General features: G+C 39.8%; 2 protein-coding genes across 4 annotated transcripts; one reads left to right on the forward strand and one right to left on the reverse strand.

The window, feature by feature from the left end:
- Window positions 1-599: 599 nt before the first annotated feature.
- LOC121751231 (EG45-like domain containing protein) lies at window positions 600-2110 on the reverse strand. Its single transcript, XM_042145941.1, has 3 exons — window positions 1973-2110; window positions 1587-1887; window positions 600-739 (listed from the first exon to the last, which is right to left on the reverse strand). Exons 1-3 carry the CDS (start codon window positions 2088-2090, stop codon window positions 733-735), a joined length of 426 nt encoding a protein of 141 aa, XP_042001875.1. The 5' UTR covers window positions 2091-2110; the 3' UTR covers window positions 600-732.
- Window positions 2111-12247: 10137 nt separating this feature from the next.
- Window positions 12248-16600, forward strand: LOC121751939 (probable boron transporter 7). Of its 3 annotated transcripts, none has more exons than XM_042146769.1 (14): window positions 12248-12385; window positions 13059-13170; window positions 13286-13368; window positions 13524-13710; window positions 13809-13947; window positions 14055-14220; window positions 14321-14487; window positions 14562-14735; window positions 14814-14909; window positions 14998-15117; window positions 15194-15507; window positions 15586-15877; window positions 15953-16087; window positions 16163-16600. In XM_042146769.1, the coding sequence occupies exons 2-14, from the start codon at window positions 13067-13069 to the stop codon at window positions 16190-16192; spliced, it is 2007 nt and encodes a 668-aa protein (XP_042002703.1). In that variant the 5' UTR covers window positions 12248-12385; window positions 13059-13066; the 3' UTR covers window positions 16193-16600. The 3 variants fall into 3 exon arrangements, with proteins under 3 accessions (XP_042002703.1, XP_042002704.1, XP_042002702.1); XM_042146770.1 differs by lacking the exon at window positions 12248-12385 and adding an exon at window positions 12412-12769; XM_042146768.1 differs by lacking the exon at window positions 12248-12385 and having other exon boundaries at window positions 12790-13170.
- Window positions 16601-16751: the final 151 nt, after the last annotated feature.

A 16751-nucleotide genomic window follows, 5' to 3' on the forward strand; every position in this document is an offset into this window, starting at 1 on the left:
TCTCGTTGCGGGAAGAGGCCTCCTCGACTCGGCTAACAACTGTTTCACTGTTAATCTGTTTCGAATTTCAGTTGTAATTTCATTTAGTTCAGTTTCCATTCTGTATTCCTTCTTTTGGGTTTTATTACGCCCGCTTTTTATCTCTTGTAATCCCCAGAAACTAACAAATACGACGTCGTTTTGCATTGCTACCTCTAATTCGGCAATATTTTAGTTGGCATTCTATAATGACATGTAGGTAATGACATGAAGTCAAATCAATGTTAAAATCTTGATTGATTACAAAACTAGAAAAATTGACAGTTCGTTAATTTACGAACATAGATTTTAAATAGTAATTAAAAACTACATAATTATAACGAAAGTGTGGGAACCATTATTAATATTCTTGCATCATTTTCCGATTAAAAATTAAAAGTCAGGCAATAGTTATTTCTTTCTCATTAGCATTATTTAAAGAATTTATCTCGGAACTGGTCTGCTTTTTAGCTAAGACTACTATACTTGCAAGATAAGAACATTTACGCATGTCCACACTAAGAAAATTCATAGCCATTTGAAAATTATATTCAACAAAACTGTAAAGAAAGATAAAGACAGCTAAAAGTACTCATACTATTTCAAATTAATTTTCAACGTAAATGATTTTTTAAAATTGCATCTAATTACACAAAGTTTCCTACAATATTACTGTCACCTTCCTCGGCAACGGTCGTATCCAAATCGAGCTCTTCAAAGCCTGCGCATTTAAAATTAAAGTTCTATTTAATATACTACTCCTAGTAGTATAAAGTAACAAGTAAATCAATAAAAATAAGTAAATATGGGATTTATATACTACAATTCACTCTATATAGGTGATGTTCGGGTTCCAAGATAAAATAATATCAAGATACAATCTAGGATTGAGTTGTGAGATTATTTTAGTCATAGGGGGTTAGCTATGACTAATTATCTCATGACTATCCATCTAGGATTGAGTTGAGGGTTGAATCTTATGAACCAAACACACTACAAATTTAATCCCGGATACAATCTTGCAAACCGAACACCCCATATTAGATAAGATTGTAATTGGTGGGAGACATACATGATAATGATTCGACACCAAGTGTTATAAAGAAGAGCTAGGTTGTTATTTTCTCCAATAATCGTTTGTTACACGTTTTCTATAAGACCAGTTCAACCATAGTAAACAAGAAAAGTCCATTTCAAGAATCTCACTATCTGTGTGCTTCTATGTCTGTGAGCATTAATATGGAGTAGTACATATTTTTAGATATTTAAACCAAAGTTGTTAAAGTATTTGGATAATGCAATTTAGAGAGAAGAAATCGTAAAGATATGAGCTTATTTTGTCAAACACACACCTTATGCTTATAAGCTACTACTACTAGTACGTAGTACTAAACATCTTTTAAGCCAAAAACCCTGTAAAATTAAACACAATATAAAATTACTATAGATGAATTTTACCTCCAAAATGTATTTAGTTTTTGGTCATGTAAAATGAATTAGGACGAACTAAAATGAAATACTACAACTCAAGAAATTTGGGACTTAGAGAATAGAGAATAGGTACTTACTGTTGATACTCGACGTTCAAGTAATCAACGGTAGGATTAGCTATCGCAGCGAAAGCAGTATCGGACAAGACAATGCTGGAGCCATATCGCGAGGGCGGAGAAGTTGCGGTCTGGGCCCGATCGACGATTTTGATCTGGATGATCTTGCCCGGGACGCACGATTCCGGAACCGGCGCACTAATACAACGCACCAAATACTGGCGCCCGCACGCCGCCCCATTGTCCCATATGCCCTCCCCCGCCGCCGCGAACAGGTTGCTCGTCGGAAACTCCGAGTAATCGTTGCCGTAACACGCCGTCGCTATGCACACACACAATCAATCAATTAATTAATCAATTACAAATCGTGACCGTTGATTTGGGATCTATAGCGAGTTGAAACTTACGGGTGTAGGGAGGGGAATAGCTGCCGGCGGTGCCAATGTCGGCCCGCGATAATCGAAGATGCGGGCCGAGAAGGAAGAAGAGGAGACATGTCACGAAGCGGAGTTCGGGCTTCAACATGCTGATGAAACTAGCCTCAAATAAATCTATCTAGAACTACATCTAATCAATGTGTGATTATAATAATTTATATGTGTATTATTTGGTCAGCGCTGTGACGTGGCATTAGGTGTGACCGTATGTCACTTCTAATGCATTTAATATTTATAATTGCTCAAATTATTAAAAGACGGATTAATTGGAATATACTCCTCCCTCAAGAATTTACACTCTTTTCTTTTTAGTTTGTCTCATATGAATATGCACTTTCTAATTTTGGAAAGTCTTTTCTCTATAATGAGATGAGACTCATTATCTACTAACAATACTTTATTTACTTTTTTTTCTGTACATCTCTCTTCCTTTACCAATTTTACATTAAAACATGTGTCGATCCCAAAATGCATATTCTTTGAGGATGGAGGGAGTATTAAATTTACGAATCTGAATCATTTTTTGATAGCAAGTTAAGCGGCAGTTGACTATGCAGCAGTATTAACTTGGTTGATTTAGTTTTTTGGTTGGATAAATTGACAACAAACTCATTTATTTTTTAGTAAAATTTTGTTCCATTTCACAATTTTCAAAATTGATATATTAAAAAGTTACACTCCTCTACTATAATATTCTCTCTTACTTTACTTTCTCTTCACTTTAACTACTTATTATCATTTTGCAAAACACGTGTGAAAATGAAACGTCTTGTGATGAATCCGCGAATTTCTGGTGTTAGTAAATGCTGGTAGAGAATAAAGATCACGACACAGAGAATTTACGTGGTTCGATTTACTGAGGTAAATCTACGTCCACGGGAAGAAAAGAGGGCAGAGTTGTATTGCTTGATCTGTTTTCTACAGCTTACAATACAGACTTGCTATTTTATATTTGATCTCTAGAAAGCGAGAGAGTCTAACCCTATCTATCTGATCTAGGTTCTATTTATACAAAGGACCAAGATCGTGGCATGCAGCACCATTTACTAGGTAGTGGATGTCGTGGAGATCGTGGCGATCTTGCATGGGTCCACTATCCTGCATGAGTTAACGACTGCTTGACACCACTAAATAGATCGTGGGTGTAGTGGAGGTGGAAATCCTGCATGAGTCCACTATCTCCTAGTTCGGTCGAATACTGAGACCGAACTGCTGAATTATTGCCGAGCAGCTTTTGCCGATCTGAGAGTAGAGCTTGATGCCGACCTGAGAGCAGAGTTTGATTGGTTGGCTTTTACCGAGCTGTAGGCTGGGGCCGAACTCTTTGGTTGTGCCGAACTGAACTCTTTAGTCATGCCGGACTGATACTCTTTAGTCATGCCGAACTGATACTCTTTCTTGGGCTTTAGGCTGATGGGCTTTACTGCTGTTGGGCTTGTTTAGTACGTACTCCATCACTACCCCCCCCGGAAAGCGAAGTGAATTACTTCGGCATTCTGGATAAAGGTACGGGGTAAGTTGATGTTTGTCCTCGGTCTTATGAAGTGAACTCTTCTTTGACCGGACTCGTCTTTGGTCTGATGAAATAAACATCTTTGATCGGACTCGTCTTTGGTCTGATGAAATAAACATCTTTGACCGGACTCGTCTTTGGTCTGATGAAATAAACATCTTTGACCGGACTCGTCTTTGGTCTGATGAAATAAACATCTTTGACCGGACTCGTCTTTGGTCTGATGAAATAAACATCTTTGACCGGACTCGTCTTTGGTCTGATGAAATAAACATCTTTGACCGGACTCGTCTTTGGTCTGATGAAATAAACATCTTTGACCGGACTAAGCTTGTGTCCTAATTTGGCGAGTTTTATCGCTCGGATCGGACTTTCCGTTGTCCTAATTTGGGGATCGGACTTTCCCTTGTCCTAATTCGGCGAGTTTTATCGCGTGGATCGGACTTTCCCTTGTCCTAATTCAGGCAAGTTTTATCGCGAGAATCGGACTTTCGTTGCAGTTCGTTTCAGACGAAGTGCTTGATTTTTAAGCCGAATTGTGGTCTTGTATCCTCTTTAGAAGCTTGGACTTCACAATCGTTGGCTTATTACAGTTCGTTTCAGACGAACTGCTTGTTTAAGCTGAATTGTGGTCTTGTATCCTCTTTAGAAGCTTTGACTCACAATCGTTGGCTTGTTGCAGCTCGTTTCAGACGAACCGCTTGTTTAAGCTGAATTGTGGTCTTGTATCTTCTGTAGAAGCTTTGACTCACAATCGTTGGCTTGTATATGTTCTAAGAAGGGGATCAGCCTTCGAAGAACAAGATACCTCAGTAACATTTGTAAGAGACGACACGCACAGAGACAGACAAAACACACAGACAAAACGCACAGAGACAAATAAAGACCAAGTAAACCAAATAAAGCACATTGACTGAACAGGACTCAAGACTGACTGACCGGACTGTCTCTTACAAATGGAACTTTTTGAGGTTGGAAATGTGCCATGTTCGGGGTACCTGTTCTCCTGACATGTGAGCCAATTTGTAAGACCCTTTGCCGAGGACTTCTGACACCCGATACGGACCTTCCCATGTGGGTTCGAGCTTGCCCAGCTTTTCTGCTCGGCTTACTTCGTTGTTTCTCAAGACGAGATCTCCCACTTGAAATTGCAGCTTCTTCACCCTTTGGTTGTAATACCGGGCTACTTGCTCCTTGTACTTGGCTGCTTTTATGCATGCCAATTCTCTTCTTTCTTCGGCAAGATCTAGCTCGGCTCTCAGTCCGTCGTCATTCATTTCTGAGGAGAAATTTAGAGTTCGGGGACTGGGTACGCCGATCTCCACCGGAATTACGGCTTCAGTGCCGTACACCAGACTGTACGGAGTTTCACCGTTGGAGGTTGTGGGTGTAGTTCGGTAGGACCATAGGACTTGAGGGAGATTTTCTACCCATTGTCCTTTGGCTTGTTCTAACCGAGCTTTTAACCCTTTCACCAGGATACGATTTGTTACCTCCGTTTGTCCGTTTGCTTGTGGATGAGAGACCGAAGTGAACCGCTGTTGAATATTCAGCTCTTGGCACCAATTCTTGAACGTCTTGTCGGTGAACTGAGTCCCGTTATCCGAGATGAGGATGTGGGGTATGCCAAATCGGCACACTATGTTCTTCCAGACGAAATCCAATGCCTTCGAGCTCGTTATCGTAGCTAATGGTTCAGCTTCCACCCACTTCGTAAAGTAGTCCACGGCAACGATTAGGAATTTCATTTGCCGAGGAGCTTGAGGAAGTGGTCCCACTATGTCTATGCCCCATTGCATAAAAGGCCAAGGGCTTTGCATAGTGGATAGATCGGTCTGCGGCATCCTTGGGATATTTGTATGGATTTGGCACTTCGGGCATGTCTTGACGAGCTGCACTGCCTCTTGTACCAAGGTTGGCCAATAATATCCCCATCTCAGAACTTTTTTAGCTAAAGCTCTGGCTCCGATGTGGCTACCGCACGATCCTTCATGAACTTCTCTGAGGATGTAGTCCGTCTCTTCTGGTCCTACGCACCGCAATAACGGCTGGAGGTAAGACGTTCTAAAGAGGACTCCTTCATGAAGTTCGTACCGAAGTGCTCGGCACGTGATCTTTCGAGCTTCTCTCTTATCCTCGGGCAATTGTCCTTGATCCAGATACTGCAAGATCGGCGTCATCCAGTTCGGCGAGCTGGATACTGAATGTACCTCGGCTTCATCAATGCTTCGATGCATTAATTCTTCCGCCTTTGAGCTCGGATCTGAGGCCAACTTACTTAAGGTATCTGCTCGGCTATTTTCCGCTCTGGGAATGCGGATTATCCGAAAATAAGAGAAACTTCGGCTGATGCTTTGCGCTTTGTCCAAATACTTCTTCATTCTCTCGTCACGAGCTTCACTTGTACCCAACATGTGATTTACTATGACTTGTGAATCACAATGGACTTTGAGAGATTTGACGAGCAGACTTTGCGCTAACTGGAGTCCGGCCAGGAGGGCTTCGTACTCGGCTTCATTATTAGTAGTGGGGAATAGGAACCGAAGTGAGTAGGTTACCTCGTGTCCGTCAGGAGCGACAAGTAAAATACCAGCTCCACTTCCCATCTTGTTTGAAGCTCCATCTGCTCTATGATTTCAGAGACGATTTGGTCTTCCCGGCAGGGAGAGCGTCAATAGTTAGGATTACTCCATCATATTGCGGCTCGTTATCGTCTTCGGGATCCTGTTGCCTTTTCGGATCCTGAGGAGCGCAGTTCGCACCTCCCTGCTTTTTGTTCTTTTTCGGCTGCTTGCTTTGGTATTTTTTTAACGTCCCTGTTTTTACAAGGGCATCAATGCCTGCAGCCAAATGTCGGCACTCCTCGGTATCGTGACCGTAGTCTTGATGGAAGGAGCAATATTGATCCTGAGGTCGGCGCGCGGCCGATTTCGTCATCCACCTTGGCTTTTCGAACATATCGGAATGCAGTTCGAAAATTTCCGCTCTTGACTTGTTCAATGGTACGAACTGAGCGGGCGGCTTCTCAGGATTGAGACGTGGCCCCAATCGGTCTTGCACCGGAGTCCTTTGAATCCTTTCAAAAGGAGTTCGGCGAGGATGTCCCTGATCGCCAAAAGGAGTTCGGCGAGGATGTCCCTGATCGCTATGATCGGGCTCCCTCCTGTCTCCTCGGGATGAGCTGTCTAAAGACCGTTTGCGACGGTCTGCCTCATCGGCACGGGAGAACTGGTCCGCAATGTCCCACATCTCTTGAGCTGTTTGCGGACTGCATTCCACGAGCTTTCTGTAGAGAGCTCCGGGCAGGATTCCATTTTGGAATGCCGAAATGACAAGTAGATCGTTGAGATCATCTACTTGTAGGCATTCCTTGTGGAATCTCGTCATGAAGTCGCTGATCTTTTCGTCGCGACCTTGACGTATAGAAAGCAGCTGAGCCGAAGTGATCCGGGCTTCCGCTTTCTGAAAGAACCTCCTGTGGAAAGCATCCATTAGATCTCGGTAGGATCTAATGCTGCCTTGAGGAAGGCTGTCGAACCACCTTCTGGCGTTCCCGATGAGCAGCTCGGGGAACAGTTTGCACATATGGACCTCATTGAGACCCTGGTTCGCCATATTATATTGATAGCGTCCCAAGAAGTCATGAGGATCCACTAGCCCGTCATAAGTCATTGACGGTGTCCGGTAGTTCCGCGGCAAAGGAGTTCGGGTGATATCGTCCGAGAACGGAGTCTTTAATGCTCCGTACATGGCGAACCCGATATTTCTTCGGTACGGAGGAGATGGAGTTCTCCTGTGGTTCCGGTACCGAGGAGGAACAGGAACATGTCGGGGTTGAGGATTCTTTCTCCTGGAAGACACGTCACTACTGCGGTAGTGACTTTCATGTCTGGATGAGGAGGGAGAATCCGCCGTTGTCTTCTCCGGCTGTTGGCTCTTCTGCAGGAAGGTTAAGAACTCCTCCTGCTTCTCGGCCAAGAACAGCTTGACAGCTTCATTTAAATCGGGCTGCTGGGAAGACTCGGTGCGATGACTCCTGGAGTGGCTTGTTCCTTCTTCGTGAGAACCGGAGGTAGATGTCTCCCGAGGCCGTTTTTCAGACCTGCGAGCTGGACTAGCTTCCTCACGGTTATCACGAACGGTATTACGGGTAGTATGTGATCTGGTATGCATTTTTTTGGGGTGGAAAAAGGGTCAAAAATTCGCTTTATCACAAATTTGGTTCTCTGTTTCCCACAGACGGCGCCAGTGATGAATCCGCGAATTTCTGGTGTTAGTAAATGCTGGTAGAGAATAAAGATCACGACACAGAGAATTTACGTGGTTCGATTTACTGAGGTAAATCTACGTCCACGGGAAGAAAAGAGGGCAGAGTTGTATTGCTTGATCTGTTTTCTACAGCTTACAATACAGACTTGCTATTTTATATTTGATCTCTAGAAAGCGAGAGAGTCTAACCCTATCTATCTGATCTAGGTTCTATTTATACAAAGGACCAAGATCGTGGCATGCAGCACCATTTACTAGGTAGTGGATGTCGTGGAGATCGTGGCGATCTTGCATGGGTCCACTATCCTGCATGAGTTAACGACTGCTTGACACCACTAAATAGATCGTGGGTGTAGTGGAGGTGGAAATCCTGCATGAGTCCACTATCTCCTAGTTCGGTCGAATACTGAGACCGAACTGCTGAATTATTGCCGAGCAGCTTTTGCCGATCTGAGAGTAGAGCTTGATGCCGACCTGAGAGCAGAGTTTGATTGGTTGGCTTTTACCGAGCTGTAGGCTGGGGCCGAACTCTTTGGTTGTGCCGAACTGAACTCTTTAGTCATGCCGGACTGATACTCTTTAGTCATGCCGAACTGATACTCTTTCTTGGGCTTTAGGCTGATGGGCTTTACTGCTGTTGGGCTTGTTTAGTACGTACTCCATCATCTTGCTTAGACTGAGACTGAGGTAGTAGTAATATTTAGTTTTTCGGATGCAATATCATATACAATTTCACTTAAATTAAACTTGATAACATTATTTATACGAGACAACACAATATAACCAAAAATTGTTTTCTTAAAATTTGCCTATTCATTTTATTCGCAATCTCATTTTAGATTCATTAGTCATTACAACTGTTTTTAATGTTTACCATGACATATTTTTTAGTGTATATCTATTAACACAACTTTTATAAAAAAAATTATTTATAATAACTTAAATAAATTTATAAAAAGTAATTGACTTTTATAAATTATATGTAGAATTTTCAGCGTCGATTTAGTTTATGGTCTATTTTAAATGGCATGGCATAATTAATTAATAGATGCAAACCATATGTCAACCAATGCTGAATAAGGGCCTCTAGCTAAGATATAATATGATACTAATAAATATATATCAGTCGAATAGAATCCTACCATCCACCTAATTAACTTGAAGAAATAGTTATGGACTATGTCTATCGAACTAATTTTTATTAATACTATCGGTTAATTGATCTTAAGTTGAATATGCTACAATTAAGATAATTTATTGTTAATAAATTAACAGGTACTACTATAGAGTAATTAATACTGGTTTTACAACGATATGTGGAGTATGTAAATCAACTATAGTCTATAAAGATCTGGCATTTTAATACAGATAAAATTAAAAAAGTATTCGTAAGCAGATCTTGTTAGTATAATAACCTGTAAATAAAACCAAACAAAATTGAGAAAAAAACAAATAAAATAATTAACGACCGACTTGGGCCTGACAATATTGGAACTATCAAATTGGCTGTCAAATTTTGACGCGCTTAGTGGAATTAGGATATCGTAATTTAGTGCAATGTATGGTGGGTTATGGACAAGAATTTTAGGTTAAGTTTGGCCTATTGTTAGTTTTTTCCTGAGTTTAATTTCTAGAGATTGTGATATTAATTATATTATCTGTAGAATAAAATTTCATGTGCTAATTATATTTTGTCTAAACTAAATTTAATTAGATTTCTTAACATAATAAAATGTCTCATTGTACCATTTTAGTACATCCACAAATAAAAAGCTAATTCACATACTCCCCAGTCTCTAAAGAATATGCACTTTGGGTTCGGCACGAATTTTAATGCAAAATTGGTAAAGTGAGATAGAAGTAGAGAGAAAAAGTAAATAAAGATTATTAGTGAGAATGAGTCTCACCTCAGTGGAGAGAAAAGAGTTTCCAAAATTAGAAAATGTATATTTTTTGGGACGGACTAAAAAGGAAAGAGTGTATATTCTTATGGAACAGAGAGAAAGTATTTTTTATAAAATTTAAATATAAATATAGCGCAATATTTTTTCTATCTATTTTTTTCACATTTTAAAAAATTACACGAAATCAGAACAAAACTAAAAATCGAGGACAAATGGAGTATTTCATAAGGTCCTGTTTGACGCGTTGCATTTTCTTTCCTCAATTAATGGAGTAGTTCGTGGCTCTGTATATGTGACATGCATAATAATTTACTAATCCATACTTCTAGAATAATAGTAGTATGAAGGAGTAGGACGCTATTAAATACCCTTGTACAAATATGGGCAACATTATAACTTCAATTCTCTCAAATTTAATTATAATGTAATGATATGTTACATACCTTATTTTAAATAAATAAAAAAAACTGTGAAGCATTCACTCCGTTGTATATCTAGAGTCAGGGCTTCAAGATTAGATTGAGTCATTGAGAGTACTTTTTTGAAAAGGAAATTTAATCAAATTAATGTTAGAGTATCCTTGAAAGTTGGATTGTTTTGTGCAACTGCAAAAGTGGATCCATCAACTTTCTTACTAATAAGGGGCATTAGTAACGGGCGCAGGGGGCACCACACCGCCCGTAGCCTAGCAGCACGGTGTGGCTTCGTTGGGCAGGGGAATGGCTCCGGTGCTTCCTGGATGTCGCCGCCCATTGCAGGTGCGACGTCACCTCTAGAATGCGAACTTTCAAAAAAATTTCAAATTCTATGAATAATTAAATACAATAATATTTCAAATTCATTTAATTTGCTCTCTCCCACAAAACTATCCATCTACACAAATGGATTTGATCCCAAACAACAACAATCTCATTGCTTCTTGATATACTTGTTGAGACGAACCACTAAATAAAATGAAGATACAAGATATATTAAAGTTGAGATAAGATAAACCCTAAAATAATTGTTGAGACACTATATTTTTCTCAAAAAATTGTGAGAGAACTAATGCAGCTATTAGAGACAAATTTAATTCATACAAAATCAACAAAATAAACATTGATTAGCTTACGGTAATTTTATTAGTATATCATATCACTGAATCCCTTCATATAATTAACTTAGAACTGACTATGGGTTATGATCTTCATCCTTGTCCTTTAATCTATATCACTATTATAGATCCTTTGTTAAGAAAATTGAGTATTATAGGTACTAGCACTTTTAACATGTTTCTATTAGCATAAAATTATAGATTAAGGCCCAACACATAAAAATATTGGATCCCCACTAAATATAAAAGCCTATATATGGCCCATATATTCGAATGGGCTACTTGTATATTTCGCCAAAAGCAATCATTTTATTTACTTGAATTATAATTCAATTTACATCAAAATTTTCTGGATGTGATCGCCAAATTAATATTTGCGTGCATACGAATTTAAAACATACTATCTTGTTTTTTTATTTAATTATTGAAGTGATAAAATCTACGTGCGTGTCAGCAGTGTGTGTAAAATATACGGAGTAGTAATACTATATCACTTCACTGAGAATGCCAAACTAGGAAACCTTAGTTTTGAAAGATTTTTATTTCATAACTTATGTCTAGGACTTGAAGTTAGTGAGCACATGTATCATGATTTAATGAAGTGAAAAAACTGAGATCCTATATTCCTATTGAAAATATAATATAGAACTACTACATTTCAATATTATGAAAGATACTACATCCCTAAATTTTGAAATGGGTCCAAGATCTATTTGATTCAAACTTCAGAGCACATGTTTCTTTAATAAAATAAAATTCAAATTGAAAATGAGACGAAAGACACACACACACACACACACACACACACATTGATAAAGACAAATGAAAGCGGTGGCGACACCAACCGAGTGAGGCGGAGCTGTCGTTAATACGGCCAAAACACCAAACGCGGTTTCCTAACTGAAAATAGTTACTACTCCACTTTCGTAGTAATTAGCACTTGCGGGACCCACACGAATTGGCTGGTTTGAAATATCGGTATTTTCCTTTTTTTGTTTGTTTCGCATTTTGTATAGGAATTACAAGAAAATAAAATAAAATATTTGTCGGCAGAAAATAATCATTTTAGATCATTCTGGACCCATTTTAATTTAAGTTGGTGGAAGTAAAATTGTGTTGATTAAAAATAGATAAAAAAAAAGTTTGGTGGTTCAGTTACCTGAGTCACTTTCAAGATTGTCCAAGGTTGTGTTTACAAGTTAAATTGAATTTGTATTTTTTTTATATAAATAAATGCTTGCTAACCGGCAGCACCATTTTTTACAAAGGGTAATTTCGATTTGTTTAGAGGTGGATGAAATGATTGGACACAATTAAACCGTGGTAATAGAGAAGGGTCTTGTATTAGATTTTTTGAGTACGTAGATTTCTGTTTATAAATCATCTCCCTAGTATTGCTTCCAGTAATGGATCAAATGGAATATAAAATTTACCGAGTAAATTGACAGCTAATATATTACTACTATCAAAACAGCAGATACAGTGGGGCCCACTACCATCACTATGGTAGGAATAAACACACAACATTCGCTGCTCGATATCCATAAATCTCTCTCTCACATGAACTGAGCTGGAAATAGGAAGCTGAAAGAGATATAGAAGAGGTAGGCGTTTTTCTTGACCAAACGGCGCCGGAAGATAACATTTTTATCAGTGTTCTCATCTTTTATTCGACTAAGTTGCCCACCCTCATTTTTATTTCTTGAATCAGATCAGTCCATTGTGTGCAATTTGCGTGTTTTTGTAATTTTGAGAATGTGTGGCCTTTATGTGTTATCACTCCGTGTAGTTAGTTGGTAGCGTTATTGTCTTTGATGGAGATTGAATGGTTTATAGGAGAGAGCGAGATTCAATTATTTTTGCAACTGATTTCACCTACACACACGAAATTGCCACAAACACCGAATCACACACCGTGTATATAAGCAACAATCTTGTGATAAATTTGATGTCTTGTGTAGTTTATCACGTGCACTAGCGGAAAAAAGGTAATCCCGCTACGAATCATCTTGAACATTTTCTTCATCGTAAAGAATGCAGTTTTGATGATCTGTGTTATCTGGGAAATGGGTTACTTCTATTTCTATGATGGTGCAAATGGGAATGATAAAGATGGATTTTTTGAGATTGTATTTGCACTTTTTTGGATTCTAATACTGACTCCTTTGTAAGAAACCCATTGATTCATGCACCAATGCTGTTATGGTGATAATTATTTGTGTTGCATTCATACATTTCTGGAAATTTTGCTAACCTTCATGTTTTTCTTGATTATAGGAAGCACCATGGATGGCCTCAAGACTCCTTTCAGGGGAGTCAAGAAGGATTTCAAAGGCCGGTTAGCATGCTACAAGGAGGACTGGCTGGATTCATGTGGCTCGGGTGCAAGGTCTGTCTTTTTCATTGCCTTGCTATTGAGTGATGGAGAGGGAGGGTTTATATTGTGTGGTGTTCTGTTTCAACAAAGTTCTGAATTTGATCTCTATTGTCATTCACCATTGCAGGATTCTTGCTCCAACAGCCTACATTTTCTTCGCTTCTGTTCTCCCCGTGATAGCCTTCGGAGAGCAGCTAAGTCGAGAAACAGGTCAGTTTGAACTTTATAGGGCAGTAGATGTATCTTTTGATTTGCTTGAACAATGATTTGTGTAGAAATGAATAGTTAGCCCCATAGAGTGAGATTCTCCCACTTACTAATAGCAAGTTTCCAACTTACTGATAAGTACTCTGCTTTCGAAACAGATGGAAGCTTGAGCACCCCGGAAACTCTTGCTTCTACAGCTATCTGTGGAGTCATTCATTCAATTTTCGGTGGCCAGCCATTATTGATCTTAGGGGTTGCAGAACCAACCATCATTATGTACTCCTACCTTTATAGTTTTGCTAAAAAAACCGTGGGAACGGAGCTGTATCTAGCCTGGGCCGCGTGGTACATAACATAACCAGCATCAGTATTTTCTTTCCGTTTAATCTTTTCCATGCAAGATAGCATGCCGAGTAACCTTTTGCATCTGATTTTCTTGTCAGGGTCTGCGTCTGGACTTCTTTGATGCTGTTTCTTCTTGCTATATTCAATGCTTGCACCATCATCAAGCGATTTACAAGAGTAGCAGGGGAACTTTTCGGCATGTTAATTACGGTTCTTTTCCTTCAAGAGGCCATCAAGGTAAACTTATATTTGCCCCTTTCCCTTGTAGCATCTACTAGCTGCTCCACAGTAAAAATGCTAGGGTAATTGCATTTTTGTAACTCGTATTGGTTGAATGCTAACAGGGTGTGGTGAGTGAATTCAGCATTCCAGCAGGTGAAAATGCCTCCGAAGAGAAATTCCAATTCCAGTGGCTTTACACTAATGGATTACTCGGTGTCATATTTTCTATTGGCGTCCTTATCACTGCCCTCAAGAGCACGCAAGCTAGGTCCTGGCGTTATGGCTCAGGTACAGTGAGTTTATTTATTGAAATGGCATACTTATATCATTGTCGTAGCATTAATTAACTATGTTGTGTTGATTCATATCCTCTGGCCTATTTGGACAGGCATGTTTAGGAGCCTTATTGCAGACTACGGAGTTTGCTTGGCAGTTATAGTATGGACTGCATTGTCCTATAGTATACCACGCAAGATCCCTTCAGGAGTCCCAAGGCGACTTTTCTGTCCCGATCCTTGGGATCCTGAATCCTTGTATCACTGGACAGTGATTAAGGTATTGCTTCTTTTTCATACAATTATTTGATATTGTATAGCACGCACTTAATGTCTCGTTAAATGGAATATCAGGACATGGGGAAGGTACCGGCAATGTACATTTTTGCTGCGATAATACCAGCCTTGATGATCGCGGGTTTATACTTTTTCGATCACAGTGTAGCTTCACAGTTGGCACAACAAAAGGAATTCAATCTGAAAAAGCCATCTGCTTACCATTATGATATCATGTTGCTCGGAGTTATGGTATGTAACATTTATGCTAATTTTGGCTAGATTTTCAAGTTTTCTGCTCTGCTGAGAGTTGTATCGTTGTTATTTCAGACTTTGATCTGTGGATTGCTCGGACTGCCTCCTTCGAATGGTGTTCTTCCGCAGTCACCTATGCACACACGGAGTCTTGCAGTCCTTAAGAAGCAGGTAGGAGTCACGACAAAGGAGAAATTCTCACATCATATGAGAACAAAGAAAAAGAACTGTTTAATAATCAAGTGCTGATGATCTGCAGTTGATACGGAAGAAAATGGTGAAGTCTGCAAAGGAGGGCATGAAACTGCAAGCGAGCAACTCGGAGATATATGGGCGAATGCATGCTGTGTTTGTTGAAATGGAGGGTGGCGCTCATTCAGTACGTGCTCATTTTTGTCTCGTTCCATTTCTACAGCTGCTGTTTAGTTAGTATCTAATCTCGTGTTTTGCTGCAGCATGCTGCGGACAATGACCTAGCAAGCCTGAAGGAAGCTGTCATGAGCCATGATGATACGGACTCAGATAGCGCATTCGACCCTGAAAAGTGCATTGATCTCTACTTGCCTGTCCGAGTAAACGAGCAGCGGGTCAGCAATTTGTTGCAGTCCTTACTTGTTGGCCTTGCCATATGTGCTACTCCCGTGCTCAAGTTGATACCTACCTCGGTCTTGTGGGGATACTTCGCCTACATGGCCATTGACAGTCTCCCCGGCAACCAGTTCTGGGAGAGGATTCTGCTGCTGTTTGTTCCACCAGGCCGTCGCTTCAAGTAAGCCTCGTATATCACACTCTACAAATATTAGGCTGCATCGTTCTTTTAACTTACTCATCATTGTTCCTCGTGCAGAGTCATCGAAGATTTCCATGCCTCGTATGTGGAGGGGGTCCCGTTCAAATACATCTTCATGTTCACAATATTTCAGCTCGCCTACCTCCTGTTGTGCTTCGGAATCACATGGATACCGATAGCTGGGATCTTGTTCCCGTTGCCTTTCTTCCTCTTGATAAGCATACGAGAGCACATTCTTCCCAAGGTGTTCCCGTCTCACTATCTTCGCGAACTAGACGCAGCTGAGTACGAAGAAATCATTGGACGCTCATTCAAGAACCGGAGTCTATCCATCAGTCTATCCCTCAAGGTAGTTTTTCTTCATCTTCTCCTCTTGGCGCCTCTCGAAAAACTGAGTCTTGAGTTTATATGGAAAAAAAAACAGGAGAGGGACATGTCCGACATCGACACTGATGGAAGCTCCCCTGATGTATCGTCTGCTGAAATATTGGATCAGATGACGACGCGCAGAGGTGAACTAAAGCACCGGTCGGTCAGCTTCAACGACAGGCAGCTTCAGGTTCGTTTTGTTTCTTTCTGTTTTTCCACGTGTTGATTAGACGAAAACTGTCCTTAACTAGGCTGTGTTGTGCAGACTGTGCCAGAAGGTTCGGGTGGGCTGTAAACGCGAGATCATCAATGCTGCTTATCGTCTGCATATACGCGTGGAGGGAATGGGAGAAACGGCATTGTAGGAAGAAGTGATAGGCTCTTCTTTTCTCTGCAGATATCATGAGGTGCAGAGGACCTCCATTTTATGTGGCATTTGGAAATGGCTGAGTGAAAAAGAAAGGCTGATGAAGAAATGAAGCGAAGGGGTTGGAAGAGGAAGTGTTTATAGAGAAGCTACTATATATATGGTGCAGCTAGATGAAGAACTATACACCTACAACACTAATGAATTTGTAGTACTAGTATATTTGAGTTAGGAACGTAAGTGTATGGTTTAATGGAATTGATTCAAATTCTTTCTTAATTCACTAATACGTGTGTACAATAATTAAATTTAATTGAAGTTATTTTTGTATTTAAATTTTCGTTTCAATTGAATAATATTTATTACCTTGATTATTAAATTAGTAAACTATAGTAAAAACGGTATTGTACGAAAAATAAAAATAAATTTAAAGAAGTGATAATATAAAAATTGAAAATGTATAAAATAAATTAATTTAAATGAAAAA

This window comes from Salvia splendens, chromosome 10, assembly GCF_004379255.2.
Source record: "Salvia splendens isolate huo1 chromosome 10, SspV2, whole genome shotgun sequence".
Lineage (NCBI taxonomy): Eukaryota > Viridiplantae > Streptophyta > Magnoliopsida > Lamiales > Lamiaceae > Salvia > Salvia splendens.